Here is a 13,481-nt window from a genome sequence, read left to right as displayed (position 1 = left end):
AACTGGGATGCCCTGATGGAGAGAGAAACTGCAATCTCAGCTGCAGCCTTGCGACAGGCTCTAAAGTTACGCGGCATTGGGGTTTTAGGTTTTCTCCCGACTTTCGATGCAAATCATTTTACGTGTTGGCGACATTAAGCGCGAAATGACCCCGTTATCCCACTTGTCATCATCACTTCATAAATTAATGCTAAACCCAAGAAGGAGGTAGCCACAGGCACAGCCAGATCCTCCTCCTCCTTTTGGGGCCACAAAGCGGGTCAAGATCAGAAACAGAAGTTGTACTCCTTCCAGTTAGAGTTTGGTTGGAAATTTTGAATCATAAACTTAATTCCTAGAGTCTGCTGCTCTGTCCGTGCCCCCTGCCCCAGTCAGTCTCAAATTTGTGCCGACAAATTGGTCCCTTTAGCTGTGTGTGTCTGTGTCTGGGTCTTGGCCTGGCCAAAAACCCAGCCAAAGTAACAGACTCTCTCGAGAGACACTCGGTCTGGGGCCGCCTCGAGTGTGTGCTCCGCTTTGCGATTACGATCACTTTTAGATCCAATATATCAGAGGCGCGTTGACGTTGTACATTGGACGACAATTGATATAAGTTGTGGTGAAAAGTTTAGTGGCATTCAACGATTGCTTTGCTAGATTAAAAGCGACAGGCAGCCAGGACGGGGACTCGGACTGGGACTGGACATCGATGTGGACTTGAAGCTGATGCTGATGCTGAAACGAGGCGGCACCGGGATCGAGGCGACTGCTGGCTGGCTGACTGTGCCTGGCCCACAAATCTTTTGCAGTCCCACCAACAATCACAATGCCAGAGCAAAAACACAAAAACAACAAAAAACGAAACAAGGAAGAAGGCTGTAGAGTTGACATTTGGAACTCAGGATACCCACTAAAAGGATTCGAACTGTATCTCATAGTTGTTGTTCATTTTCAGTAGCTGAATATAGGCTATACAATTACTTTAATATTGTGGAATTGTAGTAATTGTGGAAACCAAAGCACATCATTGCCGAAAGTTTGTTAAATTATTTTTAGTATCTCTTGATATTGGAATATTCAAAAATGTTGAATAAATATTAACAGAAACACATTCGGAGCATCAAATAAATATGTAAATATGTTCTGGACTTCCAGAACACTTCCTCCCGCCTGTTACAAACACCTCAACCCACACAACATACCCCTGTGCTCCCCTAAATACCGTTCGCAACAAAGTAAAATAAAATAAGTAAAGAAGCAAGCAGACAACTCAGCAGACAAATAGCCGCACGTTGTACGTGCCGCTTTGGAATCTGTTTGGATATACAAACATATATCCGCATATATATTTATGTACGTATGTTGCCTTGCTCTCTGTACATTTTATGGTAGTTGAGCTTTTTTAATTGCAGCCACAGCCACACGGCACAGCCGCTGCTTCAGCAGCAGCAGCAGCCGCCACAGGAGCGGCCACATGTACCCATCGTCCGTCGTCCGTCGTTCGTCGTCTGCCGCCACCCGTTAACAGTAAAACGCAAAATTATGCGATGCTACGTGATGACAACAAGGTGGAGCATTCCAATACGTCTCGCAGATGCTATCAGATCCAAGGGGGATATATCTCAGTGGCATATGCCTGGGCCCAGGCCTGTGGCCAGCCCACTGTCGGTTATTACGTATAAATTAGTGGGGAATAATGGCATAAAGAATATTAGATGCTCTCTTTAATGAATATTTGTAGCACTTATTTATAATAATTTACTGATGAGGAAGATATTTTAATTACGAGTATTATGCAACATTTGCAGCTTTATATGCACAAATTATTGCACCATGAAAACTTCTATCAACAAAAACTCAATCTACTTTTTATAAATTCTAAAAATTCATCATACCCCACCTGTTAAAGAGTGCAGCAAGAGTTTATCAACAAATGACATCTAATGAGTTAGACATTGTCGCTTAGCGGGTTCCCGAGGTTCCACTGGGGTTCCAGAGCGAGTCTCAACCTGCGGCTGTTCTGCGGCTTCAGCGCACCTTGAAGTTGATCATTCCTCTGATGATGAGGAGGAGGCTGGAACCTGTTGCCAAATATCTCGTAGATTTGGTGAGATTTATGCCTTTTGCGTGGCTTAGAAAGAAATTTGGATGAGTCAAGGCGCGTGAGGCGACTCAGTTTTGATGTGGCAACTGCTGTTGTTGATGAATCAGATGAGAAATCTGCATCTGCATTTTCAGCGCAGAGGAAAAAACCCAACCATAAAAGTTGTCACCTTCCCGAAGGCGGAATGATGATTGGGCTACCGAAGTGTTGAATCAGTCCGTGGTCGGTCCAGCGGTAAGATGGCCGCAATTGATAAGTCCGCGTGGACGGAGTCTTTCAGCAGCGAGTGGGTGCAGTGGGTGGGCAGTGAGTGGTACGCCCCCTGGCCTGGAGTGCAATAGAGTCTTGGCGATCGGCTGCCATCGACGATCCGCAGATCCTAAGCCAATGTGCGGCCAACAAAAGCAGCGGGTGACGGCGCGGCGCACACAGCGGGCCGCCTCCTTCAGGTCGGATTTGTGCGTCGTCGCTGGACTGGGAGTCGGAGTCAGAGTCGGAGTCGAAGTCGAAGTCTTGGCCGAAGTCAAACTGCGTGGATGTCGTCCTTTTGGTGGAAGGTGGAAACAGTTTAGGTTAATGCCATAAGCAGCAGCAGGCCAAAAACCAACGGCAGCGGTTAACTGGAAAACCACACGTGCCTCAAAAGGCGACCACATGCAGATCTATATGGCCACAGCCTACATACAGAATACAGAAGATATGCCAGCAGCCACATCCACAATCCACATCCTGGGACACACTCGCCACAGTAGCTGCTCTGGCATTCGTTTCGCATTTGGAAACGCTTTCATTATAGCCAAGTCGAAGTGGGTTCTGGGCTCTCTGTTTTGGGATCCTGCCGTGAGACGCGCTAACATTTAAATTTGTGGAAAATGAACCTCAGAGAGGGTCCTCCTTCTCCTTCTCTTACTCCTGCTGGTGCTGCTACCCGGGCAATGTTACGGCTTATCAAAACATAGTCAATATTTAATTAACACGAACGCAGCAAGCCAGCAAGGGGGACGACGCTTCGGACTTGAGTCATGCACGGGACGAACGCTGCCCCGAACCGAGTGATTTATGATCTCTCACGTGAAGTTCTCACTCTCTATCTCTTGCTCTCTGTATTTGTACCTCCTTTTTCTTTCTGTTTACCAATTGCGCTCGCTCACCACGAATCAATGTGCGAGCCGACAAAGGAACAGTTGTTCTAAATAGTGTACTTAATTGTTGGTAAATACCCTCGCCAGCAGTTCCCCTAAATGCTGAGCAAATGAATTGATTATCGCATCCCGCACAGTAAACACTCGTGGGGTAGAGACATATCCTAAACACACAATGAATACACCCACATAAGGTGAAACCCAACAACATGTGAAATGGTGGTTTTTACTCATCCAAGATCATCATTTACTCATCGCCAGAGCACATGCAAATATTCCCCTTATATGCAGTTCACTTTGTCTAGTGCGCACTGTAGTTTCTCTACCATCACTCAACTGCGCATCAAATTAATTCCACCTCGTATTACAAAACCAACAATTAGCTGTAAATGCACAACAGAGAGAAGAGAGCCAGCCACTACCTGCTTCAGCTTATGATTCTCCCACCCCTCAAAAGGAGCTTGCTTCCATATATGCAAAAACAACATCAACCCATTGCACATGCAAAAGCAGAGCGGCGATAAGAATAAAGAGAAGAGGAGAAGCAATGAAATAAAAGAAGTTCAGCTTATGCAGGCAGAGGCATGGTGCCTAGTAGTTAAGGTGATGCTTTGGCAGTAAAGCTCTTCATCATAGCTTTGGTTTGTGGGCATTCGTTACCTTACGGTAAACCACCTTGGGCAGAGGCATTGCAATCATCTTAAATGAGAGTCGGGACTCATAAGCAAAAGAGAGTGAGTTCCCATGCGAAGAGAAACCTGATCTCTGACCCATCAAGCTTATTGCCCACTTATTAAGTCATAGAAAAACACATAATTTAAGGCTTTTTTTGTTGTCTTTTAATTGTATAAATATGTTTATGTATTAACTTATTGTTTTGCTGTCTCTCTCTATGCATATAAGTACATTAATTGCGTTTATTTTTTAGCTGATTTATTGGGAAATAAAACAGAAAATTTCTAGAATTTTACACTGTCTGCACTTTCTAATTATTTTATTTGCTTTATATAGTAGGTATATTTAAATTGTATAAATAGCGGAAAAACATGTACAATCTTATTGCCGGGCACTTATAAAAAGAAATAAAAAAGAACAAAAACAATTTCGGGGTAATTTTTTGTATAAATTTTTTTGTTTTGTTTTGTGTTTTTTTTTAGCAAATTTTTTCTCAGTTTTTATTCTTTTAAAATTTAAACTTAAACAAAACAATCGCATATCGTAGTGTTTATTTGATAATGTTTTTGTTTATGGTTTATGATTAATATTATTATTAATTTTATGTAATACATTTTCAACGTGTTTTATTTTCATTTTTGATTTTAAAATAAAAATAATTATCATTTAGGGCATGTGTCTGTGTGTGTGTGGGTGTCTTTTGTAGTATTATTATTAAATTTTAATTAATTTCATTATTCATACATATATAGGGAGGGGGGCAGGGGGTAAATGTTAAATTTTTAAGGCAAGATAATTGCAGCTGATGTTTCTTTCTATGTCTAAATGTTGCACTGTGTGTGGCTTTCGTTACCGTTAGTATGGAAAGCGCAAGAAGCTCAAGCTTAATTGCACTTTCGCTGGCAATGTGAGCCCCACTGAAGAGTGATTCTGGCAACATGTTGGTGGCGGTTAAATGTTGCTTCCTTCCGGTTTGCTGTTTCGGTTATTGTTGCTCTAGCGGTTAATGATGCTGTATAGGAATATCCTGCTGGGTTGACGGATCCTTTGGGGGTTGTGTTGGATCGTCCCCGAATACTGCTGGATCGAGTGATTATATTGTGTGTTTAATGTTGCTTAAGCGAAAGCTCTATCGGTTATTGTTGCTAGGAATAAATGTTCCACCGATTCCTTTAGTGGTTTCTTCTACCTCCCATAGCCACCACGCCCACAGGTGTCCTTGTGTAGATTTCTGCGAAATATTTTCAAGAGAATTTTGTTGCTTCTGTTCTTTTGTTGTTGTTGGTGCTGCTGCTATTGTTGCTGTTGGTGGTGCTGCGCCTGCGCAACATTTTGTGAATGTTTTTGTTTGTTGATGGATGGGGGGGCGTGGCAAGTGCATTGAAGAGACCAAAGAAACCAAAAAAATCGAAATAGTAGATAAAACCAACACCCGATCTAGCCATCCATTCATTCATTATAGTACACGATGTTGTGGCTGTTGGACTTATTCTTAACATTTTTTATTTTTTGCTTGTATTTTTTATTGAGTGGTGCATGAAGAAGGCGGTGGTGTGTGTGTGCTTGTTGTAGCTGTTGCATTTGCATTGGCGGCTGTTGCTTCGTTTTGCTTTGCTTGCTGTTCAGATCCCATTCAAATGGATTTATTGTAGTTTATTGTATATATAAGATATAGCTGTGATATTGCGTGCTGTTGTTGGTGCTGCGGTGCTTAGATATCAGTTTTACTTTATATATTGCTCTGTGTGTGTGGTTTTTTTTATATATATTTATATATATATTGTATGTATATATATGGTATTATAGCTTATCGCCAAACACACTGACTACATCTACAAATAGAAGAGAGAGAGAAAACGAGAAAAATATAGAGAATATTTCGTGATGTGGCAGAAGGTCGTGCGATAATTCGGTGAAGAGAAACAAATTACAATATAAATGATATATTAACAAAGCGATTCGGAGGTTCTGTTTGCCCCCGAAATGGGATTGCGATTGCGGTTCTTTTATGGTTGGTTAGGTGTGCGTTTGTGTGGGTGTGCTTTTGTGGGTGTGTGTGGGGTGTATATGTGTACGTGTAAGCTTTTTGTCCAATACGAGAGCTTTTGTCCGGAAATTTGATGGCTTATGTCCTCAATTATTTATCGAATTGATAGATTAGAGCTCTACCAAATTGGTATTTCCGATTGGAAGCATTTGTGTGAGAAATTTGTGTGTGGGTTTAGGGGTTCAAGTTTCCCATAAAAAAATGCCCAAGTATGGTAAACATATTGCTGAATTATTTCAGAATATGCTCTTCTAATTATCTAGAGGAATCTGAACTGTTTTCCGTACTAAAATGGTAATTTTCTCAACAAATGTCATGCAAAGTATTCTTTCTTAGTATTTTCTCTGAGAGTTTTCCCTTGTGCAATCTATACTATATAGGCACACATATAGGCTCTCTCAATTAACGAGAATTACGCTCATTGAAAGGTGATTACAATATCCATTTGACTGTGCACAACGATCCGTTATCAAAGTTTTTCCCCTGGCTATAAATACCTCTGGTATTCTATCTCTCCCATACTATATTCTAAATATAAATATTTTCACATGGAATTTCTAACCATTTGAGGGTTTTTTTTTTATCCAGCAATATAGCTTGATGAATGAATAATCTGCCTAAGGCAAAAAGTTTTTCCATGAAAGGGATTCCCCCCCCCTGGCAATGAATAGATGTGATGGAAGTCTACCTATATCTGAGAATGTACATTAGAATGATGAATACACCCAGCTCTATGGCCCTATCTGTGCCCAACACCGAATAGAAGGAACTAAGATCCATGCACTTTATATACAATCCCATGGAACAACCCAGACTCGGAAGCAAATTGAATGTCTAATAGGGGGTCAGTTCAGAGGGTAAGTAGGGATGTTGAGACTCACCTGTGCTGGCGAAGATTATCACGCTGCTTGAAGTACTTGCCGCAGACCTCGCACGAGTATGTGATCTCCGGCGATTTGTGGGTGCGCTCGTGGATCATCAGGTTGTATGGCTTGGTGAAACGCCGCTGGCAGTACTTGCAAATGAACTCGCACTTCGGACGCATCTTGCGACGGAAGTCCGACCGGCAGTCATCGTTGTCGATTCGCATTACAGCAAACATTTTGACGGGCGGTATGTGCGGCTGGCTTCTCCCTCGGGTGCTTTTCGGTGGCTTTTTCGGCGTAGTGTACTCACAGTACTCACTGCTCTCTCTCTCTCACCTCACTTCACTCTCTGCTCTGGGCTCACTCGCTCTCTCTCTTTGACTCGCTCTCTCGCCCAACCAACAAATGGGGGGACCTGACACAGACTGACTTGCTCGTTCCCACTCGCTCTCTCTCTCTATCTCTCTGTCTGTCTGTCTGTCAGTGGGGGAGTTGCCGTGTGTTGTGTTTGTTTGTTGGAGCTTTTGCTCGGTGTACACTCTCTTTCGTCTAATCGCTATCTCTCGCCAGATAACGCCGTTAATTGCGGTGAGTGTTGCCAGTTGGTTGGTTTTTTCCTGGTGAAATGCGGCAACGCTGCTTCCGTCAGACACTATCTTTTTTTCTGTTGCTGCTGCTGCTGCTGCTCTATCTGTGATTTCTCCCTATGGTGTTGTGGGCGTTTTGGGTGGGCCGTACTGCTGCTGCTGCTGCTGCTGTTGACTTTTTGGTTTATGGCGCACTTTAAGGCAAACACCTAAAAAAAACAGAGACAAAAATATATAAAGTTAGCAACGCCTGCGACAACTTTTATGTGCCAATAAATTCAGTCAGAGAAAAATATATGTATGTTTTGCATTGTGTATTCCATCCGACAAGTTGTCTGTGTCCGCTTGGGTGCTCACGCAACATGAAATTGAAAATGACTCATTAAGCAGCAACGAGCAGGCAGCAACCAAATCCGTTGCTGAAACACGGTGTTGACATTTACAAATCACCACAGATGCCCCCCATCACACACCATATCCATGCCCAAGTCTCGGCTGGTAACCTTCAACGGGCCTTATAATAATTTGTCTTCAACCGACACCGACATTGATTGTTGTCTCTGTGCAGTGTCGCCTTTCGGCTCTGTTACGGACTGTACTGTACTTCACTTTATTTTACTTCCGCAAACACAATTGTTCAATTAGCTGTAGAGTAATCATATGTTTGTGGCTGAAACTATTAGATAGCATGAGGCTATGATAGAGAAATCATATTTGAATTAATTATAAATCAGTTTTCAAAGAATTCTGATAGAGATTCGATGGGTTAATCCTGAAGAAAAACTTATCAAATCCAAACATACTTCCTCCTGCACTGCACTTGGTCTGTTTCGCGCATTTTTTACAAAACTGAGTCATAACAATAATTCACCCCATTGGAGCTACTCCCCCGTCGCGTTATGGCCAAGTACAGTTGCCAAATACGCCCTGTTCTTGGCCACTTCATTAAGGTGGCGCTGTAACAAGTTTATTTTTAATTGGCGCCTTGCGAAATCGAATGAATATTTATGCCCAACGCTTCCCTTGGGATTCCTCGATCCCTTGGATTCCAGGCTCCGCGTCCGCGTCCTCGCGGTAGTTAACAACTGTTATTTTTTATGTAATTTTATTTTTGTCATTTCGGCGCCGCTGGATGGCAGTTTTTGTTCTTTTTGGGATATATATTTCCCAGATTTAGTATGTCTCTGCCTTGGGGATTGGGATTCGGGTTCGGACTCGGGAATTTCTGTGCGAAACAAAAGGCAGCGCTGACTGGTAGCGACAAGCGTCTCGGCAAGGCCCGATTTCGATATTTATTTATATGTTATGGTGCTTTCAGCTCGCAGCTGGAGCACTTCTTGGGTATGGGTATGGGAACGGGTTGCCGGGTTCCCCGTGCTACCCGGGTACCCGATTCGGGATCGCTTCGCCTCGCTTCGGTTTGGTTCGGTTCGGTTAAGGGGGAGCTAACGTTGACAACAAAAGCCAAACGTCACAGCGGGTGCTGCACCGGCCGCAGACGGTACGTAGTTATTGTCATTATAACATTAATGCCCACTAAACATATTCAAATTATAACACTGACTCTCTGGCTCTCTGCTTGTGCTGTGTTGGTGGAAGAGGTCCAGGTCCCCGGTTGGGTCCATGGCTGGGTCGCTGATCGCATTGGTCATGTCTGTCTCCGTCTCTGTCTACGGTTCGGTCCACAGTCTGTGTCTCTGGGGGGACTCCTCTGCGACTCCTCCAATGTTAATTTGTGTACACAATGTGGCGTCACATTGGCATTTTAACGCCGTTAATCATGCGACACAGGGCGCCTGCATAAGGCCATCCATTCGATATGGATTCTTTGACTCTGTCGCTCTGTCGCTCTGCCCCAGCCTCGCTTTGGTCTCGCATTTGGATTTGGATTTGACTTCGACTTTGGCTATGCTTTACTTTGGCTTCGACATCGCCTCTCTGGGCTCTTTCAGCGTGGGCTTAAGTGGAGCACCATTAGCCACGGGTTACGGCTGGGGGTTAAGCACTCTATTTGGTCATTTGGTGGATGAGGATGAGTCGCAGATGATGCTGGAATTATCTGTAGTTGAAGATGACACGAAACGAGGGAGGGGGAAAGGCAAATCGAAGGTTAAGGGAGTTGGGTGTAGAGTGCAGGTTTCACTCCAAAAGTACACCCAAAAAATAACCAAAAATTGCTATTTTCAGCACAAACCAAATGCCATTTTCTGATCCACTTAACAGATCAGCATAATCTGTCGAAAATCCATCCAAACAATCATCGCAAAAGCATCGCACAGTCTTGCCAAAATAATCTGAGATCCCAATGGGCGTTTCTTGGCACCTTCAGCCGTCAGCAGCTGACGACGAGGCAGCGATCTCCAACTGTTAGTATTTGGCAACTGCGAATCCGCTTAGCCGCCAGAGACACAGAACCACAGAGCGAACACCCACAGATCGGAGCGGAGAACTGCCCAAATATTGTATAATAAACTGTTGTCCAACGCAAAGATAATCCCATTAATCCGCACTGAAAATAATTAGTGTTGTGAACACACGGAGAGATCTACCTTTGCGAGAGAGATGGAGAGTGATGGGAGAGAGACAGAGAGATGGTTCACACAGCATGGTCCTGACTCTGCCTGCCGAGTTAGTCCCAGAGTCTCAGTGCCAGACTCAGTGCCAGTGAAGGGCATGCGAAAGGCGTTAATGCTGCGTGAAATTAGATTTGCAGCAGGGAAAGAGCCAGAGAACCAAATAAAAATGGCTTGACAGCAACACAGCGACAGAAAGAGAGTGAGAGAGAGAGAGAGAGCGATTATTCCATATCTGTGATGGGAAGAAGTGCAAAGTAAGTGCGACTGGAACAGCGCCTTCCACGAACCCACGAACGACACAGAGAGTTACAGTTTAACACCCCGACAGAGCCGTGCCAGAGATGAGATAAATCGTAGCGGTACGAACGATAACCAAAAAGTGACACACACGTCGAAGGACCGACCGAGGGACATGGTCAAAAGCGATTACCACACTTCTCCTGTGCTCCTTTCACAAAAAACACTTCTTTCTCTCTCGTTTTTTGGAGGCGGACAGTGAGTTGGCAAGGTGCCATTAAAAATTACAACCTAAAAGTGAAAAAAATATAAGAAAAAAAAAACGCAGGGCGAGATGACAATAAAGGGACGACAAAAGGCACCGAAACCCATTTGATACGAATCTAATTGTGCTAATGGCACAAAATTCTTGGGAAAAACACCCACACGGTGACCGAACAGAGCCGAGGGTTGGAGAGCAGAACCAATATGTTGCCGGTGGAAACAATTAGGATATGTGGCAGTGCCACTTCAAGTAGAACAAAAGGTGCATGCAACACACAAGAAAAGATGACCCCAAACAACACACCGCAAACAGACAAAAGGAAGAAGGATCGGATCGCATCTCGCTGGTTCTCACTCATCTGCTGCCAAAAGCGAACGGGAAGGAATGTGAAAGAAAGTTGATTTCTTATGGATCTCACAGCTCATATCTGCGGCGATATGACAGTCGGTCAAAGTCAGGCAAGATTAGGTGCCAGCTGATGTCCGTTTACAGTAATCGTTTAACTAATTAGACTCTAATTGATGAGGCACAGCGTGTGGTCCAGACGAGGTCACACACACACGCACAACAGGCAGAGATCCCACAAACCAGAAGGTTAAAAGTCAAGAAAGAAATGGGAAAACATGGAAAGATAAAGGAACCAACTATTCAGGAATACCTTCAAAATATAGTCTCTAAAGTTCCCCTCTTGATTCATGCAACTTGTGCAGCAACATCTGTTAACCCATTCGACTCATTGGTATTTCATAATCCAACAAAAGGCGAAAACTTCATGGCACAGCAAGCTATGACTCACCATCTGGAAATTTGGCCAAATCTGCTGTTGCTGATGAACAGATCATCGCTCGACATTCCTGGCGATGATTCGCCTTGCTCGCTGGTGCGTTCTGTGATTAACCTTCTCTAGGCTAGACCTTGTTTCAAGCCACAAGAAGTTTGCCTCGCTTCATGCTGACTCAGCTGTTGGCCAAGCTTTCAAGGGGGCAGGTTTTCGATTTGACCAATTGCCGACGGCTTTTGATATGACTTCTTTTTGGTGGAATGATTTTATGTTCTTCGAATACATATAGGAAATATATGGGATCAGGAAACGATGCACTTTTCTTTTCTAGGAAAATATGAATATATCTCAAACGTATGCGGAAAAGATTTTGAAATGAATCTGTGATGAATGCACAAACATAAATCATAAACTGACGAGAGTTTTCCTGCATCCATTTCAAATGAATACCTTTGGAATGTTTCTGATTTTAAGCTGTGGAAAATGTCAATAAATTGAAGCTTCCTGATGGAAGATAATTAATCAAAATAAAGTATATTTTTTTTACTAGAAAAAGTTGTCCTACAATGAAAGATAATTCTCTGAGACATTATTCCAACACGGATAAGTACGTATCCAATAGATTTTCCATAAAATTTCATCATAGTCCCCAATGATGATGAAATGCGCTTCCTCGTTTATTCTTGCTAAAAATCGTATCTTTCGAATTGCACAACGTTTGTTTTAGTTTCATCTCATAGAATCCAATAGGGAAATGTTCGATTTGCTGTCCGCCATTTTGGCAAATGGCGACACTTTCACACACAGGCACAGACACAAGCACACGGAAGACAAGTGGCCGAAAAAAGCTCCATTTGCCACACGCACGCCATATTAGCATTAGACCAGCAGCTCTATCTCCCTCACGCACACACACTCGCACGCATAGAGAGAGCGAGAGCGAGCGAGAGAGAGAGTCACGCACCCACATTACGTGGTTGTCCAATGAAAGAGCGTAAAACTGGTAGCAGCCCGAAGCAACAAGTGAAGTGAAGACGGGGCATGCGGCCAGGCAAGGCAAGGAAGGGGCGAGCAGAAAGCAAGCAAGAGGCAGAGCAAGAACGAACACGAACGAGCGCCATTGCTACTGGAATTGAAATTCGAGAATAAAACTTACCCAATGGGAGAGAGCGGAAATGTTACGACGATGCTGACTGCTACTGCTGGGGAAACCAAACGGGTGGAATGTTGTGCGTTGGTTGTGGCAGCTGGAAGCTGGAGTTACGCGACGGTTGCTGGAATCCGGTGGGCTCTGTGGTCTCGAGTCACGTACTTAACGATGTGGGTCTGTATGGATCTGTTTGTCTGGGAATAGTTAGATCAGATCGCTGGCTGATGGCTGATGGCTGATCTCTTTCGTACGTCGCGAAGGAACTGACTGACTGAGGGAACGAACTACGCACTGCGCGGCACAAAGTTGAATGAATGAATGAATAACTGAAAGAAATAGTAGTCAACGCTGTTGCTGCCTGCTGCCTGCTGCTGCTGGCTGCTGCTGCTGTCTGCTGGCGTCGCTGCTGCGGCGACGCAGAAGCAGAAGCGGCGGCAGCAACAATCGCTCTGTCTCTGTCTCTGTCTGAGCGAGTGAGTCAGAGCATAAAATACCAGTAGTCCCGAAGCGGGTTCGGCTAAAAGAAGACAACAAAAAAAACGCTTCGTGCTACTGCGCATGCGCAACACTTAAGCCGTCTCGCTCTGGCTCTCAGAGAGCTCCACACTCCTCTTCGGGCCTTGGTGTATGCGTGCGTAAGAGCGGAAGCTCTCTTTCGAAAAAGGGGTAACGGTCACAAAACGGTAGCCACAAAATGGCTACACTTCTAAGAGCTACAAAATGGCGATGCGCTTACCTATCGAGCTGCTTTCCCCGTGCTTTTTATTGATATTGTACAATATATTCCACTGATCGCTTATACCATATAGTCAGCCTTTGTGGCAAGAGACCTTCTGCTGCTGCCTCGACGGTAATATTATTAATAAAATATATTTCACTTCCGAACGCTTCTGTGCGCGAGAGTCAACTGCAAAGTTACGATCGAAACTTCAGGCTTGATGGGTTGTTGTAGCTTTTTTTTGTAGTTTTTTACTTTATTTTTTTCAGTTGCTCACTCTCACTCTGCCTCCCGCTCTCACGACTGTGTGTGCACTGGCGCTGTCCCGCTCTCACCTAAACGCTGTGAGCGTAA

General features: G+C 44.0%; 1 protein-coding gene across 3 annotated transcripts; it reads right to left on the bottom strand.

Annotated features, from left to right (window-relative positions):
- Positions 1 to 4,594: 4,594 nt before the first annotated feature.
- On the bottom strand, positions 4,595 to 13,308 carry LOC117901577 (protein drumstick). Of its 3 annotated transcripts, none has more exons than XM_034812377.1 (3): positions 13,146 to 13,308; positions 6,829 to 7,609; positions 4,595 to 5,131 (listed from the first exon to the last, which is right to left on the bottom strand). In XM_034812377.1, the coding sequence occupies exons 2-3, from the start codon at positions 7,047 to 7,049 to the stop codon at positions 5,086 to 5,088; spliced, it is 267 nt and encodes an 88-aa protein (XP_034668268.1). In that variant the 5' UTR covers positions 7,050 to 7,609; positions 13,146 to 13,308; the 3' UTR covers positions 4,595 to 5,085. The 3 variants fall into 3 exon arrangements, with proteins under 3 accessions (XP_034668268.1, XP_034668267.1, XP_034668269.1); XM_034812376.1 differs by lacking the exon at positions 13,146 to 13,308 and adding an exon at positions 12,416 to 12,725; XM_034812378.1 differs by lacking the exons at positions 4,595 to 5,131; positions 13,146 to 13,308 and adding exons at positions 5,426 to 5,732; positions 12,416 to 12,724.
- Positions 13,309 to 13,481: the final 173 nt, after the last annotated feature.

The sequence above is a fragment of the Drosophila subobscura genome, chromosome U (genome assembly GCF_008121235.1).
Source record: "Drosophila subobscura isolate 14011-0131.10 chromosome U, UCBerk_Dsub_1.0, whole genome shotgun sequence".
Taxonomy (NCBI): Eukaryota; Metazoa; Arthropoda; class Insecta; order Diptera; family Drosophilidae; genus Drosophila; species Drosophila subobscura.
This window is presented reverse-complemented; position numbering and strand designations above follow the sequence as displayed.

Excerpts from the sequence above, each read along its gene's own strand:
- LOC117901577 (XM_034812377.1), bottom strand. The coding sequence starts at position 7,049 with ATGTTTGCTGTAATGCGAATCGACAACGATGACTGCCGGTCGGACTTC. Across the intron at positions 5,132-6,828 it reads GATAATCTTCGCCAGCACAG|AAATCTACACAAGGACACCT; the intron begins GTGAGTCTCAAC and ends AATATTTCGCAG.